At 43.3% G+C, this 27,825-nt stretch overlaps 1 protein-coding gene across 8 annotated transcripts; it reads left to right on the top strand.

Annotated features, from left to right (window-relative positions):
- Positions 1-15: 15 nt before the first annotated feature.
- map3k13 (mitogen-activated protein kinase kinase kinase 13) lies at positions 16-27,539 on the top strand. 8 transcript variants are annotated; one of them, XM_028393852.1, is made up of 16 exons: positions 16-101; positions 1,512-1,641; positions 8,360-8,438; positions 16,612-17,321; positions 17,991-18,174; positions 18,257-18,448; positions 20,612-20,770; positions 20,858-21,016; positions 21,110-21,218; positions 21,336-21,445; positions 21,742-21,858; positions 22,310-22,453; positions 22,588-23,338; positions 23,441-23,511; positions 23,640-23,931; positions 24,517-27,539. In XM_028393852.1, exons 4-16 carry the CDS (start codon positions 16,679-16,681, stop codon positions 24,616-24,618), a joined length of 3,033 nt encoding a protein of 1,010 aa, XP_028249653.1. In that variant the 5' UTR covers positions 16-101; positions 1,512-1,641; positions 8,360-8,438; positions 16,612-16,678; the 3' UTR covers positions 24,619-27,539. The 8 variants fall into 8 exon arrangements, with proteins under 8 accessions (XP_028249653.1, XP_028249652.1, XP_028249654.1 ...); XM_028393851.1 differs by lacking the exon at positions 1,512-1,641 and having other exon boundaries at positions 24-101; XM_028393853.1 differs by lacking the exons at positions 1,512-1,641; positions 8,360-8,438 and having other exon boundaries at positions 37-101.
- Positions 27,540-27,825: the final 286 nt, after the last annotated feature.

Here is a 27,825-nt window from a genome sequence, read left to right as displayed (position 1 = left end):
GTGTGACGCTCGCAGACCGTACCATTCCAGTGGACAGTCGGTAAATAGATGGAGTGAGAGGCAGCGGGCGGACATCAGTGAGGGACTCACGGAGAAACACGGTGAGAACTCATTTCTGTGACATTTCTCTGATGTTGTGGTGTCATGTGAAGTGTGGGATGTGGACGGACCGCAGTGAAACGCTCTGGTTTGTTGTGTGGGATGAAGCTAAACGTGCCGCCTGCGGCAGCTGTCAGTGTGAGCTGCGGTCTAACACGACGACCGTTCTCTGTTTATACTGTTTATGAATGAAATCTGAAATGTGCTGGAACCAGTTTGAACACGGTAATTCTGCACCAGCACTTTACTTCACGGCACTCAAACGGCTCCAGCGCACAAAAGTATTAAAAGGTTCTTATTTACCTTCATTATGTAACCAAGCGGACAATCTTGTTGAAATGTTTCGCTCAACTAAAAGACTGTTGTCTGTGTGAACTAGGAGGAGGAAATTATAGGCTGCTCCTGGATGGGGCAGGAGGGGAGGAAAATTACAGTGGTTGGCGATAAAATGTTTGTTTTTGAATTCTGTACTTTTGTTTAGTATTTCTGACTACGTGGCTGAAAAAGGAGAGTAAAAGAGATGTGTGCCGGTTCGCTCTGATTTACTGTTCTCTCTCTCTCTCTGTGTTTATACTGTGAAATGATCATTATTATTTAGTTTGTACAGTGTCGTACACCCTGAATTGTTGCATTCAGCTGACATAAATTCAATTGAAATGCAGAATATGTCTTTAAAACTAGTCTATAGAGCATCATAATGACAGCTCTGTTGGTTTAAAGCAATAATGACTAAAGGATCAGATGCACTTTGTTATGAATACACAAGAACTGATGCTGGATATTTCCGATGTGACGCAGATGTATCTGAAAGTGCAGATAAGCTCTGATGTATATGTCTGTATATTAGTTACTGGGACAGTGAATCTGCAGGGCTGATTTTAGAAAATGGTAAAAATGAGTCAACAAATGAACAAGCACTCTGTCGAGCTCGCTGGCAAATCACACTACACTTACTATTTCCTTTTGCCATCTGTTTTTGTGCACTGCCCTCCACGCTGGAAAAATGTCCCTTACTTTGAAAACAAACGTAGCAGACTCTATGGTTATGATGATTGAACTGTTTTTGTATAATGTTAAACTCTTAGTGGAGTTGTTGCACTTGTCAGATGAGTTGCTGAACACGTCTCTGAGTGTGTGCTTTCTGTTAGCAGCAGCGCTCCGGAGCCATCTGACATAAATCAGGCACGATTCATCTGTCTTTCATGTAGACGCCATGTCAAAACAGGTTTATGGTTTGGCTGCTCACTCAGTCAGTGGCTTTCCTATGTGAGCCCTGGATGCTGTGTGCTGTCACAGCAGCATTGTGTTCCACCCTCATTGTGCTGAGTGGGACATTTCCAGTAAGTGTCCACGTGTGTCACTAATGGCTTTGCCTGTCTTGTCTCTCTTGCCGGTCTGTGGTGCACTTACAGGTCACACTCGACACCAATCAGCCAAATGTAGTCCCCCCCGCTAACATCGCACTGAAGGCTGCACCTCTTAGGTGTTCTTTGTGTTCTTAACTATGGCACAGTGACAGATAACTCCGGGCTTACAACAAACGTGAGTGATTGTGCATGTGGGCCAGTTATTAACATTGACCGTAAGCTCTGCAACAAAGAACGGCAGGATGTTTTTCATTTTGAGCTTTTAAACAGAACTGTTATATGACTCCAGCTTAAAGGCTGTCCATATTAGATGCAGCAATCCAAGCCAAAATGGCACATCTCACATTGGATAGGATTTGTTTATGATAAGAAAATACACCATCTGTATTGTTGATGCTTTGCCCACACATCTGTGCAGCGGAGTCGATCAGAGTGTCAGCAGATGCACAGGAAGGTCCTGATGCAGCTGTAGAGAGAGGATTGTATTTATGTAATTGACGTGTAGCACCAGCAGCAGCAGCACTGCAGCCTTGCAGTTGATCTGATCTCTTTAATCCCCGCCCTGGAGACTTGCCTTGCTTGTTTTGGGACACTTTTTATAGCATCAGTTTCAGTGTGTGTTATCAGGTTTAATGAATAAGCTTGGTGCTGCGTTTCATAAGATGAAACATGTAAAGGTCGGTTGATTGGGCTTCTTGACTCAGTGGGTGTGTACAGGCAGCTTGACTGACATTTCCAGCTCTCTCCTGTTAGCTGTGAGACATTTAATCAAGGCTGTTTAATTTCTGGAAAATGTCAGAGTTGTGATATGTAAATATATCCAAAAAACCTGCTAACATTTATGGTGATTTTATTATACCACTTTTATTTTAAGGTTTGAAGTCTTTATGTGATGTCTCAGATTACATGTATATGACATTGTTTGTATTTGAACCTTAAAACCTGGAACTCAAGAGGCCTCTGGAGGCCTAAGGAGGCCTCAGGTGTTGTAAAGATGTTGAGGGTTGGAACCTTTAAATCTGCTTATTTGGAAACCTACGGGTGACACAACAGAAGGGTCGCCCATCTTTAGTCACAGCCTTTGGATGCCACACAAAGGCTACATTTACAGTAATTTACCAGTGCCAGATGGGGCGCACAATTGAACCACAACTCCCTGCCTCCCTGCTGGCCTGTGTGGTACATTGTTGACTGTTTTTATGTGTGACATTGCTCTTCCACTGTTCTCTTTATAATTATTAATTTCCTGTCATCTCTCTCTAATAAAGGCATACACTGTCCATAAAAGTCTGCAACAAAACTCATTTAAAAAGCAAACATTTGTTTTGGGTATGTTTAGCTAACATTAATGAATGACTAGCAGCTGTTAAAAATAGCCTTCACATAGATCTATGTGCTGAGCGTTCACATTATGTGCAGTGCAGCCCATAAAGACTGAGTGGAAAAAGCCAAACAACAAACTGTAGGAGGGATGTGAACATGAATGTCTTGCCCCTTTCCTTCTTTCTTCCTCTCTCCCCCTCTTTGTGTGTATCCCCTGCGTCGCTCACCCTCCCTCAGGCCATCTCCTCCCTTCCTTCCTTCTGACTGACATTTCTGTAATGGCCCTGTCTGAGCTCCACAGGCCCTGCCTCCGTCCCATCCTTGGCTCACCTTGTACGCACACAGTGCCAGCTTGTCACACCGAGAGCCTGCCTGGCACTCCTTACATGTGTATCAGATTATTAAATGCCAATAATGACGACTCGGCATGGTTAAGAAAATAATCGTCTACCATCTTCCGGGCTCATCTGTTCTGCTGGCTCTCCTGCAGACAGAGTTTGCCAGAGAGTTTGTCAAACACAGTGGCAGACAGCTTGCTGGTCAGCCTGTTAGAAAAGTGGGTTAAGCCCCATATATCCCTTTATATTTGGGCAGGGGTATTACAGTTGTGACTGTGAGGGGGTTAGATTAACTCTGCATTGTTGAACCCTAAGGGTGGCTAGGCAATGCAGGCTTTACTTTATGAAGAAGTGAATTTGTGAGGGTATCTGTTCTGCTGGCCACATTTAAAAAGAAGCTGCATTTATCTGCATATTTACAATTTAAATGTCCTTAAACACCATGAAAAACCTTTAAAGAAGACCTGTTTTTGATGCTTACTATCTATACAGCCATCTTCAGTGTGTGCTTTAGTTTGTGTGCATGTGCTGCACTGTATTCACACAACAGAAGCGTGGCTGTAAATGTACTTTTCTCTTGTGATATGTGCGGTAGCTGAGCTTCTATAATTACCACAGCCTGCAGCGCCTCATGGGGAGCATATTAACACACACGAGTGGAGGAGCAAGAACCAGAGCACAAGTCATACAGCCTGTGTGTATGAGCTTAGTTTAGTGCCTTTGAGTACCTCTGATGTGTGCATCTTTGGAAAAATATGTGAATAACAGGGTTGAACTGTTACTCATAGATCATGGTATTATGTGTGCTTATGTGTCCGTGAGTGATGCTCATCTAATGCAGCCCTAAATCAAGCAAAAGCTGTGGATGTGGAGTAGGCGACACGTGAGCAAGACAAATATTAGACTGAGGCAAGCTTTAATAAAAGATAAAACAAGGGGCCCAAGAGATCCTGATTTTAATATATGTTTATTTTCTTTACATAAACACAAATAGTGTAATAAAATAAATAAACCTAGATAATTATTGTTAGTTGTTTATCTGAATAACACAAAATGACATATAATATGAATGTTTCCATTTACTCTACCTTGCATTTACTCTAACCTCTCACCCCTCTAAGCAGCAGCAGCAGCAGCAGCATCCACCACCCAGAGCTCGCACAGCTGTAATCTCAGGCAGACCACCACAGCCTGCTACCCACTACACTATCTCGCGGTTTCTTACAATATAGCCTCCTTCTGTATGTAAGGACGAGGTGAAGTGTACATGAACACCCCAGCATATGTTCATTTCCTCCTACTTCTGCTAATTCTCTTAAGTGAAATAATTAGAAGCAAGAAGGCTGGAGAGCCTTCAAAACATTTTATGTTATCTAAGACTGGCTGCTGTGTTTGGTATTATGGCTCCACATGCAATCCCATAAATCACGCTCGGGATTATCAGGTGCATGCAGTTGGGAGGGAGGATTTCTGTCTGCTGCTCATCATCTGTTTGCTCCTGCAGTCTACTCTGGACTCATGATAAAGACAAACCCAGAATGGATGAATTGTTGTTGTGGTTCAGGCAGAAGCCACCGGGAGCATTGAACAGTCATTGTTATGTAACTTCCTCTCAGTGCGGATTGGTCAGGCCGTGGGGCTGTTGGTGGGCTCAGGACAGTAATCACTCAAGCATTATCTGCCTCTCAGATTCAGAGGCTGTTGTGGGCAGGACTCACTCATCCAAGCCGGCCTTCGTAAGAACCAACCAATCAGACAGGCCGTCCTGTTTCTAGTCGTCCATCTAAACCAAACAGGTTTATCCATGAGTTCTGTAGAGACAGGCCTTTTTCTGAATTCAGTCATTATCTCTGCACTAGCTGATTTACAGGATTACATTTGGTACTAGAACAAGAACAACAAAAAATGTAGTTATTTATTTTGTCTGGACTTTTAACTGTTTAGCAAGAGAAGCCGCTGTCTGTTTTTTTTGTAAAATGGACTAAAATGATTGGAAAAAAATGTAAAAGTAGCCTCCTACTTTTCAACTAACTGTTGCTGTAGCAGTTAACTTAAAATCTAAGATACGGTTGTACCTACATACACTGAGAAGTAATCAGAGTAATATCTTTATTTTGCATTGACTGCCACAAATAGTCATGTCCTGCGGCATAAAGCAGAGATTGAGGAAAAATGCTGAATGTGATTTTTAACTGGTACTCGTACCTTCTAGAAGTATCCACACTGTGCAGACCAAACAGACTAGTGTTGTGCTAACAGACTTGGAGCCAATCACAGAGACTGAAGATGGCTTTTATTGGCAGTTTAATTGCTTGGCACACTATTTGCAAGCTTATCACACTGATTGACTTAAAGGTTGCTGGTTCAGGCCCTCATTGTCAAACAGACTGAAGAACAGTACAGTGCAAATTTACAATTCAGACACTGTTTATGTGAACATGGTACATATATACATACATACCGTACCTGTGTACAGTTTCACATGCTTTGCTGTTTTGTAAAATTCTCAGGTGTTAAGTTAGACATAACCACAAGAAACAAACATCGATGTAATAGTCTATTGTAGACTGTATGGTTACATATATGGCCGACCTATATTGTATCTTGGGATCCCTTATCTTCAGAGAAATTCAATCTTTTAAGTTTAAGTGACACTTTAAATCAATTTAATTTGTTTTTCTTTCACTAGTTCTTTTATCATGAGGCACAGCGCTGTATATATCAACATGCTGTAGGACTTCACAAACCTCTGTGGAAGTCGAAGCTGTTTGTCAGTAATCATAGACGTGTGTGCCACTGTGTCTGTACCTGTTCCCTGCCTGTGCTGGCAGATTGGAAATGTAAGCCACTGTAAGCTTGTGTGTGCAATGCTGCTTTTTCTCTTATTAATGCGGGGGACACAGGAGCTGTCAGTGCTGCTGTTCCGCTGCTGGTGAAATAGTAATGAGTGTGCATAACGGAGCCGAGCCAGTGTGGTTTACAGCTCTGTTGCGCTCGGAGGCGAAGCCAGGACACATGGAGGATCGACTGTGCATCATGCGTGTGCTGCTGATGGGAGGCAGAGCTTCGGCCACAGCTGGATTAGGGCAAACTGAGAGACTGAGGTCAGATGTTTTTTGTGTCTTTGGAAATGTTTAAAGAAGCTATTTGGAATTTGAACATGTAAGTAATGTAAAAACTCAGTCAGAGCGAGAAGAGTTGATTATCTTGTAATGGTTGCAGCACAGACTGGCTGCTTTGGAAAAACTATGTAACAAATATTTGTTTAGATTATAAAATCTGTTGTTTTGTGCAAACTCATGCATCAGTAGAGAGTAATTTGTTTGATGAGAGTTGTGTTGGATTATGCTCTGGATTAGAGCAGGAACAAGGGATGCACCAAAAAGTTTTATTTTTGTTGTAGATGAATCGTTTAAGGCAAATAACAATATAAAAGTCCACCCTAAAGGCCTTAAGAAAGAAATTGTGCAGAGAAAATGAAAAGATTTAAGTCCTCTTCAAACACGTTGGTATGTCTGCCTAAAAATGACAGATGAAAGCATGATAATTAACAGCTTGACTGTTAAAAACAAAGTTGACAAATGATGGATGATCATAACAAACAGTGGCATACAGAGCATGGTATTAACCTGTGACCGGAAATTAACACTGCGAAACAAGGAGCATCTCACCATAAGCAGGCAGGCAGGTGTCAGGCAGGTCTGACTGTAGGCGTTTTTCTTTTGTTTTCTCATTATCTTAGTGTCAGTACAATCTTTGTTCTTGGCTGAAAACATTGGGATGAAAAGAAGACAAATCCACTATGTGACAAATAGACTCTGGGGAGAAAGTTTGTAGATATATTACATAGATTGTAGTAAAAATAAAGATGTTTAACTTTTAAATTGAAACTTTAACATTGAATAAGTAAGATTCTTGTAGCTCAGAATATCTTCTAGGTTATAAAGGGCTTTTAATACAAAGCAGCAACATTGACAAATCCTTTATTACAGTGTGGTGCCATTTATAAAAAGGTGTTTTTAAAAACACACATATGAAAACACAGAGGCTTTAAGGTGTGTTATCAGGTGTTGTCAAGTAAAACTCCAGTTTTACAATTTGGTGTAAACATTTTACCTCATTTTACCTTTTAGTTAAAAATAAAAAGCATTAGTGCTATTTAATGTTATACTATATTATCAGGCTGTTTTCAGAGTTTTATAATTAGTATAATAATAATAATCCCTTGAACACATCTTATGCTTTATCACAGCTGAATTCACAGCAGTTTTTCCTTCCTGTTTAGGAATTCTTTGGTTGTGTTGCTGCTGGCTTGTTTTTGTGTTTCAACGTGAGCAGGCCGGCCTGTGATCGACTGACCTTTGGAATTCCAGCTGTAAAGCACAGTTTGATGATCTTGCTGAGCAAACAGATCAGACTTTGGAATTCCACTCTCTTATACATATCTAAAGTCTCCCTCTCTCTCTTCGTCAATATTTAACTAGCGGCGTGTTTTTGGGAATTCCCCCGCTGTGTTTTTGTGTACGCAGGAGTGTTTTTTTTTTTTAACTTAAGTTGTTCTTCTCTTAGGCACTTGACATTTTTCACATTGCATCACAAAGGTGTACTTTTAATAGATCTAGCAATTAGCCAACACCCTCACCATTCCCTAATTTCAGTTCTGTCCACAGCCATCTGCACTGTGACTCATTGGACTGTCATTTTCATGCCATTTATAGGCAGTGTTTGGACGCCTCTGCTTCCGCCTCACCCCAGGATACCAGACCTCCTTTGGCACCAGGGTCCTCTGTTGGGGTGCAGCTTGAGGAATAGAGATTGGACAATGCTGTTCTAATATCCCAACCCCCCTCACTTTCCATGCATCATTACGTTTCTGCTGCCCCTCCCCATCATTAGCTTCCCCTTGAGGTTTGGGCCTGAAACAGGAGCGCTATGGGGAGCATCTGTTCCCTGAGCTTTTCTTTTCACCCACAGGCCTCCCTCTCAATCAGTGTTTCCCCTCTGGACACATCTCTGCCACCACTTCCACACACATACTGTATGTGTATACACATTTCAGTCACACGACAGAAAACCCCTTTCTTTACCCTACTTATGATAACCTTATCTTTTGAGTCAATTCCTCGGTGTAACCTTGGTAATGCTGCAGGTATTAAATTGTGTATTATTATGTCAAAAACATGTCACTCACTCATATATGAACCACGTTCTCCTGTTTGTGTGTTTATGCAGCTGGGCAGCAAGATCGAGTCAGATCTGAACCCAGATCTCACTCTGCAGACACCTGAGATGCACAGAAACCACCTGATAGGTCAGTATGTGTACACACGCTCACAAGCATATACACACATGCACACCTGGTCACCTGGTTGTGCTGTGATGTTGCAGAATGGTAAAATAAACTCTAATAGTTCAGCACATTGAGAGGAGAGCATCAGAGATGGTAAGAGACATTTAATGACCTTTTGTACAGAGAAAAGAACACCTTCTCTGACATTCTGGCTCAGAGCTTTTGACATTTCTGCTGGTGTTAGCCATTCATGGCCTTAAGTTACAACTTCATGAAAGCTCCTGAATGTTGACTGCTGTCAGGTGGATTGATTTGAAATTTGAATTGTACTATTTTTATTATGGACCATCATCACCTTTGGTGTGTTTCTATACAAAGGGAGTTTCTTTGTGAACATATTTCACGTATTAATACCAGCTATCAATAGTGTGGCTGGTATTGTATTCTCCTTGTGCATCATGTTGGAAGATTTGTCTGGTCAGACTATAAAAAAATTAATGCACATATTGCATGGGTTTAGTTAATAAGAAAACTTGTTGCTTAAATAGAGAAATAAATAAATGTGAAAAATAAGGTTAATCATTAATCACAGTTTGTTTACGTACTGGAACAGGTCTGGCACATGCATGTTTGTGAGCAACTGCACGTGTCATCCCTCAGTTAACTCAAGATTGTCAGTAGTAATTTAGGAGAAAACATTACAGGTAGGTGTTAAACTACATTTTTATGTTCATTTTATGTCAGCTTGGCTAAATGCACAGAGTAATATGCTGTGTTTTCGGTTAATCCTAAAAACCTCAGCGTTATGCCAGATAATTAGTATAAAACACTGACTCCTCATTCAACCAATCACTAATATATCCTATAAATTTCACCTGCCAAATTGTGATCCAGTTTGGGTCCACTCTTGTTAATAAGATGCAGTTTATATTCATAAATCATCAGCTGGCTGTGGTGCAGGATGTTGATACAATTGGCATGGAAAAAAAAACTGATTGCTGATTTGGTACAAAGGGATTTTCTCTTGTGCAGAAGCAGCCTGTCCTACTTACAGAGACGCCACCGCAGCCTAACCTGCTGTTCCCAGCTGGTGCTGCTTTGAAACGCATCCCCCTCCTCCTCCTCCTCCATTTCTCTTCATCTGGCTTTGCTCCTCCCCCCTCTGAGACTGTGCAAAAGCTCCACCCTGCCACCCCCCCACCCACCTCTCTGCTCTTTCAGCCGCGTCCTCTCTGCGTCAGACAGCTCCATTCATGAAAAGTGTGACGTGAGCAGGTCTTCAGCGACCCGGTGACGATGCTGCCCACCCACTCACAGCCCAGGTGCTGCGGGAGTTAGAGGAATGTCTGTCCTTCTCCCCTCTTTCTGTGCTTTTCTTGCTGTTTTTTCTCGCATCCTGAGCATCATTTCAGTCTCTTCTCTCCCAGCTTTTTTCTGTCTGCCTCCGAGCTAAGAAAGGACCATGAATCAGAGCTTTGCCTGCTGTGAGTATTGTGTAGATGGTGTGTTTTTGCCGCTCATCTGAGTGGAAGCAGCGTGATGTGGCGGTCCGTCTCCTGCTTGTGGGTATATTTGTCTTTGGTTATACAGTATCCTGTGTGTATACTTGTGCTGTTTGCGTGTGGATGAGATGTGTGTGTTTGTTCGGGAGACGTGCTGCAGGAGTGTGTTGAGCAGTCGTGCGTTGGTGCGTGCAGAAGCTATTTTAGGCTCAGCAGTGACGCTGCTGCTGCTGTTTTTTGATGCAGTACTTCTCTGTGCCCTCTGAAGGACAGGTGGAGATGTAAGTAAATGTATAGTCCAGCAGAGCCATTTATTTCTGCTACCAAATGAATTAAACACACTTCTCTGAGGGATGCTGGTGGTCATGGAGGTGACAGACTTTTCTGGGACACACGTGTGTGTTTTGTACGGCCACGAGCAGTTCAGCGTGCGTGCAGACAAATCACATTGGCTTTCCCTCCAGTTAATTTAACCTAAATTAACTCAACCTCGGATATCTTCCTTTCTACTTTTGTCTCCCTCTATGCGCCTCCATCCATCTTTTATTTACTTGGCAGCAGGAGAGCTCTGTGTGTGCCCACCTCTGTCCACTGCTGCTAAGCATGTTTATGTAACTACACAGGATGAGTAGCCAGCAGCCGGGCTTTAGAGGAGAGGAGGAGGAGTGGAGGATGGGAGAGCTCCATCCATCCTTTTTCCACAGAGGGTTTAAAAATGGCTGCATATTCATGTCTAAGAGGGGTTTGTCATTTCTCCGGACTGTCTGCTGCTACCATTTAGATTTTCTTGCATGTCGGGTTTTTTAAGAGCAAGCAGGGATAGAAAGAAGCCAGCAGCTAACAGCAGTGCTAATGTGTATTGATTTGCTGGCTCTCTGCTTCTGTCTCTTCGGCAGAAGAAAGAAACGCTCACTCCTATTCAACTCACAAACCTTACAGTCTTTTGCTCTGTAGCTTTGTGTATGTTCATATTGCCACCATTAAAATGGTGTCAGTCACAGCCAGTTCTCCACAATATGTGTGTTTGTCTGTTGTGTAACTTTTTGTGTGTCTGTTGTTGGCGGGCCAGGCAGGCCATCCCTATTAAAGGAGCACAAGGGGAATTGTTGTGGCAGCAGCTGCTCTGGTGTGCAGTGTTGTGTGTGTGTTTGTCTGTGTGAGAGTGTGCTGCTGTCTCCTGGTCGTGCAGGGCAGACAGGCCCAGTTCACATGGAGCCGGCTCCTCTTGTGTCCTTTGTTGTCGCTCTGGGAGTCTTTCCCATTGGAGCGTGGTCGGTACAGTATCATGCCGCAAGCAGGCCACAGTAACAGCAGAAATAATTTTCTCTCTCTGCATCTTGTCTACCTCTCATTCATTTTTTGTCTGCGTTCTGTTTCCTGCAAGAACATTGCCAATTTCCTCATTCACGGTGCTGCTTGTTGTTTCCTGTCTCCCTAATCTGCTTTGAGTTTTCTCTGCTTCTACTGTCCCTCTCAGTGTCCTTAATTCATTCTACCCGGATCGATCTTATTAGTATTCATAAGTACACCTTTGTGTACTGCTTGTATAAAAAAGGCAGATACCGTATGTAGCAGTAGATTATAGGCCATGTGTGTCCTGGTTGCAGTGCAGGCTGCAGCCCTGCTGCAAGGTTGGAGAAGCTGGAGGGAGAGTGTGACGTGTCGATGGCGCACACTCTTAACTTCAGTTATTTATTTCCTGCAATTCTGGCTGGTACCAGCTGAGGTTATTTGAGGCATGTGTGAGTGTGTTGGGAGTACTAATTATTCACAGCTATGTAATTCTGTAGCTGACATGCAGTGCTCTGTTGAAGAGATGAACTTTCATTAACACACTGTCCTCTTTTTTCATCCTCCTACCTGTCTGCTCTTTCATTCATCCATAAATGCCTCGATATTTTACATGATCCCACCTGACACTTTCCCAGCGGCTTTGGCAGCTACTTTGACCTTGTACCTATTTGTCCAGAAACACCCATCAGAACCTTCACAGGCAGGAATGTGGGCCTGCTGTTCCCTTCAGCCATCATCAGGTATTTCATTTAGCCCAGGTGAGTCACCAGAGGGAATCAGAATATGAAGGAAGAAGGATTATAGGGAAATGTCAGCAGTGTGACAGCAGATGCCTGAACGCTGGGCCAGAATTTGTTTATTTTTTCCCCCCGTCACTGCTGTCCCCACACCAGCAGATTATTACTTTCACCCACCTACAGCAGGCCGTCCAATCCCCTCTGGCAGAACTCATGGCTGTGGTAGCTAGGAAAAGCTGATTTAGACACCGTCCCACATCCCGACAATCAAGTCATATTTCTGAGGTTTCTCTGCATAATGATAAATATGTCATAACTTTGTCTGCTTAAACAACAAGAAAGAAATTCACGGGTAGTCTCCAGATGCTTCTTTCATAATGTTGTTTACTCACACAGTGAATACCTTCCATGAAAGTCCACAGTCTGCATTGACTAGTGAGGCAAGCAGAGATTTCAGAGTTCAGCTGTTCAACTTTGACCCAGAATAGCAGGGACAATCACATGCTCAGCTTGGTGGAGACCAGTGCTGCTCTCACTGTCTGCTTTTCACTTTTCAAGAGATTCAGCATTAATGGAACCTGGTGCAGGTATTTCTTTTTCCTCTGCCCAGAAGTGAGCAAATGACAATCTGTGAAAGTCTTTGGCTCACTGTTCTGCAGTTATGTGTATGTGAACAGTCATGTTTATGTGTTTTTATTTAAATGTTACCTGGTTTAGTTAGGTACAAAAACAGCTCTCAGGCTTTTTGGCCTTTCCAGACCTGTGTGGGATCAGATGGAGTGTGACTGTTAGCAGAATGTCAGGATGGATGCTGTGTTGACATGGTAACGTGTGAATGATGAGGTGGGATAAAGGGTAAATTGGTTCTTTGTTGGGAGGCGCAGCTGTCACCTGAAGGGAGGTTTCCCCCTGTGGGTCCCAGCATGGCTTCTTTTAATGAGGAGGAGAGTGATGGAGACACAGATGATGCTGCTGTTTGTGGCTCTGTTTATTTTAAAGGTGTTTTTAATGCTGCCTCACTATAGTTTGAAGGGTCCAGTTGCTTTTGCAGAGGAATACAACCATAGTGGCGTTTGCCGAGTGATGTAAAAAATCTGCCTTCCCCAGTGGATTGCTGGGAGGAGTGGGATTATTGGATATTGCCAGACACTCCCCGGGCATGTGTGTGAACCTGATCCCCTCTGCATCACCAGCTGCTCTGTACACACACACACACAGCTACAATAACAATTGCAATGAGGTCCTTCTCCACTACTACTTTTCCAGAGTTTTATATGAAGTATATGCTAAATATATATATGGTGACTATTGACATTGGGTCGCCTTTAGACAGGCAAGAATTGAAAGGAGGTATGTGGAGGATAAATGGAGGGGGAGGGACGAATAGGGTCTGTGTGAGTACAAGCATGTCTCTAGAGCCCTGTAGAGGGATTAAAGGATCAGCCCTTGATAATTTCTCTCTCTGTCTCTCTCTGTCCTCCTCTAGCTCTGTCTTTATTTTACTCATTCTCCCAAAAAATATGCATTACGTCCATGTAACATTCACTGTGTGGTAACACCTTCTGTAATATCATAGTAACAGTCAGTGTATCTTTTTTCTCAGTCACGATCTCTTTCGGAAAGTCCTGTAAATAAATGACTGTGTAAATGAAACTCTAGGCCCTTCCTTGATCAGGCACAGACATTATTCATGAGATGCTATGCCCATAGAGATCTTCCATTAGAGATTAATGGAAGAGAACAAGAGGTGCCGTTTCCTGTTCTTGGTGTCAAATAGATGCATAGGCTCGGCACGGATTCTGTTCTGAAAGACATTCATATCAGATTTTCTGTCAGGCTGTACTTATTATTAATCAAGATGATTGTGGCCTTTCAGTTACAAAGGATAGTGTGTGGCGGGCTTGGATCTTTAAGTGCATGCAGCTGACCACATCCACCGACTGTGGCCGCTACGTCAGAAGCCCAGCTCTGAGAATCGTTTGTGAGGTGGAATTACAGCGTCGGCCTCCAGTCACACAGCTCGTTTGTCTCTGCTTTGGACGGGACGGATTTATTGGATACCTGAGAGAGCATTCTCTCCTTCCCCTGCACTCTCAGCAGCCTGCTTAGAGACAGGCCTGCATTATAGATGAGCTCCTGGCAACTGCCACACTCTCACAGCGCTCAGGTTACCCCCAGTAGATACACACAGATACAGTATATGCATTTGTAATAACATGCAAGCAGCATCCGCCAGGGACTGGCAGCCAGGGATGCATTGCATGTCCAGTTAATGGAACCTTTTTCACCCCTCCCTCCCCTCGCTCTTCCATCATCATTATGCGGTCAAGTCAACCAAAATGTCAAATAAAAGTGAGTGATTAAAAACATATTTTGTGGGCTGACATCCAGATTGGGTGTTGGAGCATCAGCAGCCAACTTATCTGCATTAGGGAGAGATCAGGGCTTGGTTGTACTTTGACCTGTGGAGGAACTGTGCATTCATGCTGCTGTTCACTGCAGAGGGCAACATAAAACAAGTGCATTTCAATATGGCTACATGACTGTCCTCCTCCTTTCAGGAAAATTCCACGTAACACAGAGCCAGCTCACTGCTCTGCCCCTCCGTCTCCTCCCTCCTGGACTTGATTGTGACTGTACACACTGTACTGCCACGCTCTGTTTTCTACTGCCCTCCCAAACTTGATCGGATTCTGATATCCGCAAAGGTTTAAAGAGCATTAAAAAAATAATTCAGGTGTCATTTGCACAGATATTCACTTCTTTATGTTGTTTCTTTTAGCCAGGATTGGTAAACGAGTGCAGTCAGACAGTGGATAAATGGCCATCTGTTTGTCTGAAAACACAGTGTACTGCACTGCAACAAATTAAAACCCCCACTGTGTAGGATTTGAACATTTTTGGCTTTGACTGTGTTGGACAAAGACAGCATTACACACTTAAACTCTTCCCACACAGCTGCCCTGGGGACACTGAGGTGAAGGGTACACATATTGTTAACTTGATTAATTATCTTTGGACTTTGTTCCGACTGCAGGTAAATCAGATTTGTTTTTCAAATCAGACCCCTTGTACAGAATGCCCACATTGCTATTTGCAGTGATCAGATGGGATTTGTGTGTCAAGACATCAACGATCTATCAGCATGGGTTGTTGTGTTAGCTATGCATCTATAGTGATGTTACTGCTTTATTTGTCTTGTTCTGTTGGGTTTATTTCGGTACAGAAGCATCTCTCTAATTTGCCAGAGAACATTTTTTTTGTGTGTGTGTCCGTCCACTGTTGTTCTGCATGTTGTCATGTACAGCGCTCTGCTGGTATAAACATGGATACTGCTCAGCACTTCCACTGGTCGGGATTTGACATTGTTCTGTGCAAGTGATGCAAAAGATTTAAGCAGGCAGGAGTGCCGGATTAAGTCACATCTGTGTAGAAATCTGATACAGATTTCAGGCCTCTTGCAAATTCATGATCAATATATCTGGAAAGGGAAATAATATTTGCACTGGCAATATAAAAAAACACAGGTTCACCATCAAATGTCTAAAAAGTAGTCCCCTAAACATTCGTTTTGAACCTTTTTACAGGAAAAAATTTTGTTCTTGTTCATACACACAAATGTTGATCATTATGTCTCCTCCTAAGATCCGCTGACTAGTTATTCCTGATCCTTTAGCTTCACCTCATGATCATAACAGCTATATCTAGGCCTCTGAAGTGAGTGTCAAATGATCATGCATCCACACTTCAGTCACCTGATGACACCTGAGAAAGTTTCATTCACTCATAAAGCCTGTGAGGTGTTGAATCAGCAGCACAGAAAAAACCTGTCGTTTGAGTTGAGATTATTTTGTCATGTTATCTGTGTTCATATTTGTTTACTGTTTAACTACAGGTGAGCAGGTTTATTAGAACACAACTCATTTACCATAATGTGAAAATATGTGATTTTGCTGCAGGCGTTTGTAGATAGCAGAAGGTTTGTGGAATATAATATAAATAAGAATATAAATTGATCAGTGGACCGTGGAAGCTTTCAATTCTATATATATTCAGTAGAATTCAGACCTTTTCTGCTTGTAGTTGTCCTTTTGTTGACCCTGACTTGTGTAACATTATAATGATGATTAAGATTTTCTCCTTGTGATTCTTGTAACTGAATGTTTGCTGTGTGGGCAATGGCTGCTGGTTAAGCAGTAAAAAACGGGCTGTGTGTGTGCCAGATGTCTGGCTCTCGGTAGTCCTAATACACAAGATCTTTAATCCCTTCTATACTGTTACTGCAGATCATAGAAAAGCCTTGGTCATGTACGTGTGATTGGTTTAGTCCAACTGTTTCACATTAGTTTCCCAGAATTGTTTGTATTTACTCATGCAGTGTCTCATCTGTTCTGAGTAAAAGCCACTCTAATGTTGACACTGAGGTTGCTGGTGCTGCTGTGTTTGCACTCCATAGCTAAAAATAATAATCATTAATGTAAGCTCTCTCAATCCCAGATCTATGAGAGGAAATAAGAGGATTGCATTTCTCTTTTGGCACTAATAGGGCCCTTTACAGCAACAATTGCAATCAGGTTTTATCAAGGATTTCTACTTTTTTACTATTTTGATCTGCACTCTTAATTTAATTAACTCTTGTGTCTCTGTCTTGTCTTTCTGTAGGTGATTTTCAGCATTCAGATAGACCAGTGTATTAGGACGTGTCCCACCCATCAACACTGGGCAGCCCATGCACATGCACGACACCATGGGTAGCTCCCCTGAGGTGCTCTCGTGGACTTCCTGCCCTAGTCTGCTGGTGGGCAAGCTGAAGGAGGAGCTGAAGCTCACTGTGGTCGGGGACACCATGAAGAAATCCAACTCACCCAACTCCCAGCCGCAGCCTCCTCAGGCACCTCTGTCAAACTTACCTCCGCAAATTATCACAGACCTCGCCCCTCCGACACACCTGCCCGTTCCCCTGCAGACGCTGCAGACGCCAGGCCAGGATGAGGATTCTGTGTTGGGGGGTATTACCCCGCCAAACACAGCCTTGAGTGTGGATTCAACAAGGAGTGAAGGTGGACACTTTGACAACAGTGTGCTCCAGCTGCAGGAGCAGGACCAAGAGGAAGCTGGGTCACCGGCTTCCTGCGAACACGGCAGGTGTGGCAGTGGCATGGATGAGCAGATGGGAGAAGGAGACTGTCCCATGGACCACTGCGAAGAGGGGAGACCAAGCCACCCACATCACCCCGATGACATCAAGCTGCACTTCCAAAGAGCAGGACCTGGGTCAGGAGGCTTCTTAGAGGGGCTGTTTGGCTGCCTTCGGCCTGTCTGGAACATTATAGGGAAGACATACTCAACAGAATACAAACTACAACAGCAAGGTTAGTGCCTGGGGAAAACTAAATGTCCCTGTCTCTTTAAGTCTTCTGAGAAATAGATTGCCTACTGTTTCTTCTAATGTATTATGAAACGGTAATTGAATAGCTTGTAATAGCGTCCCCATATTGCTGTTGTGAGCAAAGCTGCACAGCTGTCAGCTTGAATTGAGGTCATGGTAAAGGTAGGCTCACCTTGCTGCAGGGCTGCCTGTGCAGGCTGGACACGCAGGCTGCAGGATACAAGTCGAGGTCAGACAGAACTGGGCAGGGTTTTGTGGTTGGTCAGCCATGCAGCGGGTTTTAGCATAATCGCTTTTCATCTGCGCTGTTTCCAAACTCACACAAGGACGGAACAGCACATGACTTACTTCTTTTTTCACAGGGTGTGCAAGTAACACAATAAATAATGATTACTTTGTGGTATATCTTATACAGTACATACTGTACTGTACTAGGAAAAGGTGATGATTAATATATGTATAATATTCTAGTTTTTCAGTGTGGCTTAAACAAACTTTCATTAGTTGGTTTAACTTCGTATTTACAGAGTAAATGTACTTGTTTTTTTAGGAGCTAATGTGACACAACGTATAGATAGACCAAAAACTACAATGTATACACTCATAACATAACAAGATGGAGTTGAAAAATGTGTTGTTTACCTTTTTTCAGACATGTGGGAGGTTCCGTTTGAGGAGATATCCGAGTTGCAGTGGCTGGGCAGCGGTGCACAGGGAGCTGTCTTCTTGGGCAAGTTCCGTTCAGAGGAGGTGGCCATCAAGAAGGTGCGAGAACAGAAGGAGACGGACATTAAACACCTGCGAAAACTCAAGCATCCCAACATCATTAGCTTCAAGTAAGTCTGCAGCCACTTTGATGATGTCATCCTGTCAGCTGATGAAGTCCACTATGTAAACATGTATTTATTTTTCTCCCAGGGGTGTGTGCACCCAGGCACCGTGTTACTGCATCATCATGGAGTACTGTGCACAGGGTCAGCTGTACGAAGTGCTGAGGGCGGGGAGGAAAGTGACCCCCAGGCTTCTGGTGGACTGGGCCTCAGGCATTGCCAGCGGCATGAACTACCTACACCTGCACAAGATCATCCACAGAGATCTCAAGTCTCCTAAGTAAGTTACTGTCTCCTGTACATTAATCAGACAAAGGTATAATTGTTCTTTGACAGTTTGTCTGTTAACATTTAGCATCATTTACATTTGCTCTGAGAAGAATGCAGCAGCCATACATGCTTTGAAAGCTGATCTCTAAAGCTCAGTGAAATACACTCAACAAAAATATAAACGCAACACATTTGTTTTTGCTCCCATGTTTCATGAGATGGACTTGAAGATCTAAACTTCATTCCAGATACACAATATTACCATTCCTCTCAAACATTGTTCACAAATCTGTCTAAATGTGTGATAGTGAGCACTTCTGCTTTGCTGAGATAATCCATCCCACCTCACAGGTGTGCCACATCAAGATGCTGATCTGACATCATGATTAGTGCACAGGTGTACCTCAAACTGCCCACAATAAAAGGCCACCCTGAAATGTGCAGTTTTGTCTCACAGCAAAATGCCACAGATGCCACAAGCATTGAGGGAGCGTGCAATTGGCATGCTGACAGCAGGAATGTCAACCAGATCTGTTGCTCGTGCATTGAATGTTCATTTCTCCACCATAAGCCGTCTCCAAAGGCGTTTCAGAGAATATGGCAGTACATCCAACCGGCCTCACAACCGCAGACCACGAGTAACCACATCAGCCCAGGACCTCCACATCCAGCAGGTTCACCTCCGAGATCGTCTGAGACCAGCCACTCAGACAGCTGCTGAAACAATTGGTTTGCATAACCAAACAATTTCTGCACAAACTGTCAGAAACCGTCTCAGGGAAGCTCAACTGCATGCTCGTCGTCCTCATCGGGGTCTTAACCTGACTCCAGATCGTCGCCGTAACAGACTTGAGTGGGCAAATGCTCACATTCGATGGCGTCTAGCACGTTGGAGAGGTGTTCTCTTCACGGATGAATCTCGGTTTACATTGTTCAGGGCAGATGGCAGACAGCGTGTGTGGCGTCGTGTGGGTGAGTGCTTTGCTGATGTCAATGTTGTGGATCGAGTGGCCCATGGTGGTGGTGGGGTCATGGTATGGGCAGGCATCTGTTATGGACGAAGAACACAGGTGCATTTTATTGATGGCATTTTGAATGCACAGAGATACCGTGATGAGATCCTGAGGCCCATTGTTGTGCCATACATCCATGAACATCACCTCATGTTCTGTACACAATTCTTGGAAGCTGAAAATGTCCCAGTTCTTGCATGGCCAGCATACACACCGGACATGTCACCCATTGAACATGTTTGGGATGTGCTTGACCGGCGTATACGACAGCGTGCACCAGTTCCCACTAATATCCAGCAACTTCGCACAGCCATTGAAGAGGAGTGGACCAACATTCCACAGGCCACAATAGACAATCTGATAAACTCTATGCGAAGAAGATGTGTTGCACTGCATGAGGCAAATGGTGGTCACACCAGATACTGACTGGTTCTGAGTCCCCAGACCGCCAATAAAGCAGAAACAAAATGCACATTTCAGGGTGGCCTTTTATTGTGGGCAGTTTAAGGTACACCTGTGCACTAATCATGATGTCAGATCAGCATCTTGATGTGGCACACCTGTGAGGTGGGATGGATTATCTCAGCAAAGCAGAAGTGCTCACTATCACACATTTAGACAGATTTGTGAACAATGTTTGAGAGGAATGGTAATATTGTGTATCTGGAATGAAGTTTAGATCTTCAAGTCCATCTCATGAAACATGGGAGCAAAAACAAAAGTGTTGCGTTTATATTTTTGTTGAGTGTAGCTGCTGTTTTAGATTCCTTAGACCCCAGCAGCAGCTGAGTTTATCCCTGTAGCTCAGAATTACTAAGAGAGTCATCTTAATATAAGAGTAAGACAGAGTGTTCTGTCTCATCCTGCTCCTCCTGCCCTGTCCTCCACACACACTGTAGCCCTGTTTCTCTAATCAATATCATCATGCCGCAGCAGAGCCCAACACTGTATTAGTCAGCAGAATGATAGCAGGCTGAATGTGCTGGAAAGGTCAGTCTCATTTGGCTAATGGGGTGATTCAGACGCAGAAATGTGCTTCTGTAACTGCAGAGTCTTTTAGCCTTAAAGATTGGTTCTAAGTGCTCCAAAAATTCACTGTCCAAAAAACTGACCTTGCTAACAAGTCTTTGTGTGTTTCTTTGTGTGTGTGTGTGTTTTAGTGTTTTGGTCACCCACAATGACACTGTGAAAATATCTGACTTTGGAACATCCAAAGAGCTTAGTGACAAAAGTACAAAGATGTCATTTGCGGGTACGGTGGCATGGATGGCACCAGAAGTGATAAGAAATGAGCCTGTGTCTGAAAAAGTAGACATCTGGTGAGTAGTGTTATATCATATTGACAAATACAGTTACAGTCACTTATGTTTTAAACCTCATCTTCTCATCTTTACTTGTGTGTGAAGGTCATTTGGAGTTGTGTTATGGGAACTGCTCACCGGAGAGATCCCCTATAAGGATGTGGACTCCTCTGCCATCATTTGGGGTGTTGGCAGCAACAGTCTTCACCTCCCTGTCCCCTCCACCTGCCCGGATGGCTTTAAAATCCTCATGAAGCAAACATGGTGAGTATGCACGGAAAACATCTATTACATTTTTAAACAGTTGTTAAAAAGAACTTTTAAACATTCTATTGACCTGATTTTAATCAATTCCAGGCAAGGCAAGCCCAGGAATAGGCCTTCATTTCGTCAGATTCTTCTTCATCTTGACATCGCCTCTGCTGATGTTCTTGGAGCTCCTCAGGAGACCTACTTCAAGTCTCAGGTATGTCTGAAAACCCTTTCAACAAGATTTATTCTTACTTTCTTAAGCTAATGTTGATTTCCTTGCTGTGACAGCAGTGTGCAGGTAGCATTTTGACTGTGTACATTGGTGTTACAGGCCGAGTGGAGGGAGGAGGTGAAGAAGCATTTTGAGAAGATTAAAAGTGAAGGCACCTGCATCCACAGGCTGGATGAGGAGCTGATCCGACGCAGGAGGGATGAACTCAGGTGTGTCAGCAGAGCCATGATCACACACAGGGTTGATAATTAACTATTGCCTGTTGAGTCAGTAAAGCTATGTCTGCTTACAATGTCATTTTAAAGTGCATATCTTTGCTGTGCTTCCACACCACTTTGATAAGAAAGACATATAAAGCCAAGAGGTTTGAGTTCAAACTCTTTGTTACCAGGCAGACTTTATGAATCTGTTTCCTTCCTGACACACATCCATGATGTGGGTGGACTTTTGTTTAGAGATTTGCATTCATACTCACTGAATGGTATTGTGATTTGTATCCTGTCAGACATGCCCTGGACATCCGGGAGCACTACGAGAGGAAACTGGAAAGAGCCAACAACCTCTACATGGAGCTCAGTGCCATCATGCTACAACTGGAGGTCCGAGAGAAGGAGCTAATGAAGTATGTAGATATCACAGAAGTCATCGTTTAGCTCTACTCCTTCTCCTCTCATTTTTTCATTATCATTATTTAGCCGATATTGCTCCTTCTTTTCCAGAAATGATGAATTGAATTTTTTTGCATTGTATGTACAGCTTGTTAAAACAAGAAAAATACTTTTCATGGGAACAACAGGACATTTTTGAGTAACAGCGCAATTAGTTTTCAGACTAAGCTTCTTAGGCTCTTGATTTTACTGACGTGTGACTCATTCAGTTTCTTGAGTTCTTGCCAAATCCTTGACCTATTTTTTCAGGATTTCTTCTATTGTAATATTTTCTGTGTTTCACATAAAAGGAAAAGAACAGACCCGTATGAAGACAATATGCACTTTCTCTCTGTAGAAATGAATGTGAATGCTACTGCCCCATCATGATTCATTTCATCCATACTAATCCTGCCAACTGTTTAGGAGGGAACAGGCGGTAGAGAAGAAGTATCCAGGGACCTACAAGCGCCACCTGGTCCGACCCATCGTCAGGTCCAATGCAGTAGAGAAGCTTATCAAGAAGAAAGGAAGCATTTCCCATAAACCTGGGATGCCCCCTACCAAACGGTATGACCTTATGCTAGCTGACCAGCTAGCTCTTAGAGTTATTTCCTCTTCTGTTCTGATGGGATTTACAGGCAGGAATGTTGTTGTTATGAGAACAGAATATTATTTTGGGTTCTATTTTGTTTTTCTTACAGGCCAGACTTGCTTCGCTCTGATGGCATTCCCAGCGCTGACCCGCTGCCCTCCCCCTCACCACTGTCAGGTAGCCCAAAGGTCTCCACACCTCCTGGAAAAGCCCGCTACCGAAGCAAGCCTCGTCACCGCCGCGCCAACAGCAAAGGAAGCCACAGTGAGTTCCCTGCTGTGCTGAAGCCTGTTGTTGTGGCACCAGAAGACACCCAGTCTCTCCAGGAGCAAACATTCCACTATCACCACCATCACCCACCAACAGAGGGTCCCCTTCTCCCCTTGAAAGGCCGGGAGGAGGCCGTTGTCAACTGTGCCAACAACCTGCGCTACTTTGGCCCCGCCGCTGCCCTGCGTAGCCCTCAGACAGACCACCTGCAGCGTCGTGTGTCCGGCTCCAGCCCTGACCTCATTTCCACTGCTATGGATGCTGATACACGACAGCGGACTTCATCCACCAGCTCCAATCCTGTATCAGGTGCTGGTGCTGGTTCTTTGTGCCCCTGCTGCCAGGCTCACCCCTTCCCCGGCTGCCTGCACTGTCAAGAGACGCCGCCTGCATCGAGCCAGCCAGAGTTGCCGCATTACTCACTACTCAACACCCAAGAAAGTACCCAAGCTTCTTCAGGGTTGCCCAACAAAGATGCAGTGTTAGATGGAGAGGGCACAAAGAAGGCTGAGCCACAGGAGCAGGATACATCTCAGCACACACACACTCTGCCCTCTGCACTGCCCCGCACTATCAGACCACTCAGGAAGGTGAGTGCAGAGGGCGTCTTTGCATCAGTGTGTGTTTGTGTTAAGAAACAATTAATGCAATAATGGAGCTAGACATTACAGCTGGAATTGCTTCTCTTGCAGGGTGGTGATGAGTCATCTGAGGAGGAGGAGGGAGAGGTGGATAGTGAAGTGGAGTTTCCAAGGAGACAGAGGTAAAATACAGCTCATCATCTGGTTTGACCTCTGCTGTTGTAGCACTGTTACATCATGCTCTGCATAAAAAACAATTTTTACCACATTACAAACACAATATTAAAATGTGTCCTCTTCTCCATCACAGACCTCACCGTTGTATGAGCAGCTTCCAGTCCTACTCCACCTTCAGCTCAGAGAACATGTCCGTGTCTGATGGAGAGGAGGGAAACACCAGTGATCACTCACACAGCGGACCCCTGGAGAGGCTGAGTGCCAGCCAGGAGGAACACCTGGACGAGCTGCTGTCTCACACACCGGACATCCCCATTGACATCTCCACCCAGTCAGACGGCCTCTCTGACAAGGAGTGTGCTGTGCGCCGAGTGAAGACACAGATCTCTCTAGGAAAACTGTGCTCCGACGAACACAGCTACGAGGTGTGGATAAATCTTTAGCCAGTGATAGTGCTGTTTTTTAGAAATGACAACATCTTGTCATGTGTTTGTCAGTCTCTCCATAAACACTACTATACTACTAATTATCTGTAGCGCCACCTTGAGGTTCTATTTAATGAATTACCCCTGAAATGAGACCAGAGTCAGGTCACATCAGGATCACTTTGATGGGTTATGTAAAAAGGTTTGATTTGTTGATAAATGTTGCTGCTTATTGCCTTTTAAGTACAAAAATGACTCTTTTTTTAACGTTATTTATAATGAGAAAATTAATCTTAAAGTAGTCTCATGCCTATAATACATTATACAACAGCAATTTGTGCACAAGTGTACTGTGTGTTCTCCTCCACACCAAACGCACTCATCAGGTGTCATTTGCACATGGGATTATGATCTCAGCTCAACATGCTTCCTACTATGGACACTGATCTGGTATTTGTTAAATAGACCAAGTTGATCATGTAATATACATTTAACTAAACTAATGCTAACTCAGAAACATAGGAAATTCTAAATCTATCCCTGATGGGATCTGTGCTAACATTTTGCTGTGTTCTCTCTTACCAGAATCCGTTACAGTTTGGGGATTCAGACTGTGACTCGTCAGAGGCAGAGTGCTCCGACGCCACGATTAGAAACAACAAAGTCGGGGCTCCTTCCTCATGGTGAAACTTGCCCCAGTGTGCAGCTTGTTTATTTTCTTCTTCTTTTTTTGTTTGCCTGGAGGCTATCACATCCTGCTCTGCTCTGCAGAAAACACAGCAATAAGAGGACAACAGTGTAAACAAAGCTCCCTATAGCAAAGTCCCACGTAATCTCTCTACCCCTCTCCTCAAAAACATCGTCCCTCCACCCCTTTATCTAGCACACCATCCAGGCAACCCATGGCAGGGATTCCCTTTTGAATGATAATGTACAGTAGATAGTTTAACATTCATAATTTATTTTTGTTTGAGTTTTGAAGGAAAATTCAGGACTTCTGAAAAAACAGAAATTTTGAGAGTGATCCTGGGTTTATTGTGTGTGGGGATGTATTGGATTTAGATGAGAATGTGAGACAAGTGGCATAACTACACTAGTTGGTCTCTCAGGTGACTGACACAGATGAGGAGCATCACTACAAGCCTTTATCTGGCTTTAACATTTTACTGTCTTAGGCGGAAATCCACAACCAATAAGCAATCTCTTAATGACCAACCTGCTTCATCATGAGTTTACAGCGCAGAGCCCCCAGCCGCCTCCACTTTACATCCTGTCCCCACTACAGCTGATGTGGGGAACCAGGAACGTGAACACCAGCATGAACAACGTCGCCACCAGACTTCCCTTCCTCCCTAAACCCGCCACACATGTGTCGTCATCAGGATCCCCCATGTCGCTGTCAAAGCATGCCTGCGCAAAAGCTGCCCAAAGAACTGCATGAAGTGGACCAGCTAGCAGAGCAACAGAGATGAAGTCTCTACTGACAGCTAAGAAAACAAAAGAGAAACAAATAATGTTCTACTTCCTCCTCAGTGATTCTGCTCATCCTTCTCTCCATCAGCAATCAGATGTCACATCCGGAGTTATCTCTGTGTGTGTTGTGTGTTAGTGTGAGAGAGAACAAAGCCCCTTACTCTCCATTAGACATTACAGTTTCAAGTCTCATCTCAGGATTGTTCAAGGACTGTGAAACTGGACTGGACCAATTATGAAGGAATGTTAATTGAGTGGCACATATTATAGACCATGCAGGAATATTTTTTTAACAAAAAAAGGTCTTACAGAATGCCTTGATGTTCAAACCCTTTATTGCTGTGATGGACATTAATGTCATGTAGAGACCTTTTTTTTAATGCAGTCCAGGTGCAGTATCCCATTTACCTGAAAAAGATGCAGTGTGTCCCATGTACCATTTTCTAGCAGATGTCCAGACATGCTAATTATTCTCTGTGCTGTAGTAAATAAAATGGTAATAATGCAGGTTGGCACTCGGTAAGAAGGGAGTTCCTTGCTCAGGATTTGGGATGTCTAGCTGGCTAGACGCACTCACAGTGACTGGTGGCTAGAGGAGTGTCAAACAGCTTATAAATACAGAACCTATATATTTTTTTTTAATTGTCCCTTTTTTCATAAACTAGCCTTGATGCTCAGGTTTTGTGTTGCAGACTCAGAGCAATATATCAAAAGCCACTAGATGGCAACAGTCAAATATACTTAATTTGCCTTGTGTTGTGTAAATGTCCTGGCTCCATCCCTATTTTTTATTTTTATACCCAAAGTACTGCGACTACCAGATTCTATAGAATCCCAGCAATATTACTTTTTTTGTCCAGCTGACTCTAAAAGGGGATACTGCACCTGTGGGAGCAATGTATTATTTTTTTATTTTCTGTATTTTTTGGGCCTGTTTGTCATCCACCTTTATGATCTTGCAGTTGGAAAAAAAATAAGCAGTCAGCCTGGGTTGAAATTATGATGTCAAGACGGCTGCGAACACAAAGGAACATAAGCCAGAGACAAGGCCACAGAGCATTAGGCTGCTCTTGGTTTTCAGCAATCTCATCTCAGTGTTACTCCTGTATATAAACATCCTGTAAATGTAATGGTTTAGTTTTTTTTGTCATCCTCTCTTTATTGCACATATCCAGCTGTCTGGTTGAAAAAAAAACAGAAAAAAAAGAAAAACAAGCAGGAAATTCAGTCATCTGTGTCGTGTCAGTATCGAACTCTTGCAGAAGGTCGTCAGTCATAAAACAGAGTAGCACATTTAAAAGCTGTACTGACAGATAAACTACCTTTTGCTTCAGAAAGGCTTACACTTGGTACAGCAGCTGCCTTTCCTCGAGCCTCCTTCTACCTTCTCGTTTACGTATGTGTAAAAATAACCTAGTGTAATTAATGACTGGGTAATCCGATCAAGCTGTTAATAACTGGCATATATCCTGTGAAGTATGATTGTTGTGACGTTTTAATTTAATTTTGATCTTTTGTTTTTTCTTTCTTTGTAGCTGGCCTACATGATTATTGAATTAATTTATTTTGAATGATGGGTAAACGAGCAGTGTTCTTTTTAATTTCAGGCAGCTTCAATGACGTCATGAGCTACAAAAGTATTATTTAAAGGAAGCACAATGAATCGGTATGAGAAGAGGACAGTATTTGTGTGGTAGAACAAAAGCATTGTCATATCATTTGACCCTGCAGGGGACCATTTAGATTATTATACTTTCCATCAGTAATTAGTGTTCCTTAAGGAATCACATCCAACCACGGGTCAGTCATTGGACTGTCATAGCAGGGTAACGGAGGTGTTTCTGCGATGATCCCTTCCTCCTAGTTTTAATCAAAAGTACCAATTTACTTACATCTGAATTTCTGTGAAAATGTCTCTCTAACTGTGGACATCTTGTCGCCTCATCCCATGTATCAGACATCTGTTTCTTTGTTACTCTTACATTTTCAACTCCCTTTCCTGTCGAATGGCATTATGATCAACCAATCCTGTCCGTTTCCTGTATTATCCAGTGTACAGTGCAATGAGTATCTGGGAGAATAAAAATCAGAGCAAACAGCTGCATGGAATAAATGCTGATGTACTGTACCCAAAACACTGTGGTCTGCCTCTTTACTGTTATCCTGCTCTCACTATTAGTTTACAGCTAACATTATATATTTACACAATGTTAAAATCGTAGCCTCAGAAGCAAAATTAAACACTGTAGCAATGCTTTTGGTCATGGAACTAATTCACAGACATTTATTAGTTTAATTAAGGTGTTGCTGAGGACTTTGAGCTCTGCAGTTACTAACCCAGCAATGGAATGAGTCTGACGTTACTGATGCAGTGCAGCCGTCCTCCTCTGCTCAGATGAAGCCCTTTGCCACCCCACTGCA

The sequence above is a fragment of the Parambassis ranga genome, chromosome 21 (genome assembly GCF_900634625.1).
Source record: "Parambassis ranga chromosome 21, fParRan2.1, whole genome shotgun sequence".
Taxonomy (NCBI): domain Eukaryota; kingdom Metazoa; phylum Chordata; class Actinopteri; family Ambassidae; genus Parambassis; species Parambassis ranga.
This window is presented reverse-complemented; position numbering and strand designations above follow the sequence as displayed.

Excerpts from the sequence above, each read along its gene's own strand:
- map3k13 (XM_028393852.1), top strand. The coding sequence starts at position 16,679 with ATGCACATGCACGACACCATGGGTAGCTCCCCTGAGGTGCTCTCGTGG. Across the intron at positions 21,859-22,309 it reads CGAGAGAAGGAGCTAATGAA|GAGGGAACAGGCGGTAGAGA; the intron begins GTATGTAGATAT and ends CCAACTGTTTAG. Across the intron at positions 23,339-23,440 it reads CTATCAGACCACTCAGGAAG|GGTGGTGATGAGTCATCTGA; the intron begins GTGAGTGCAGAG and ends CTTCTCTTGCAG.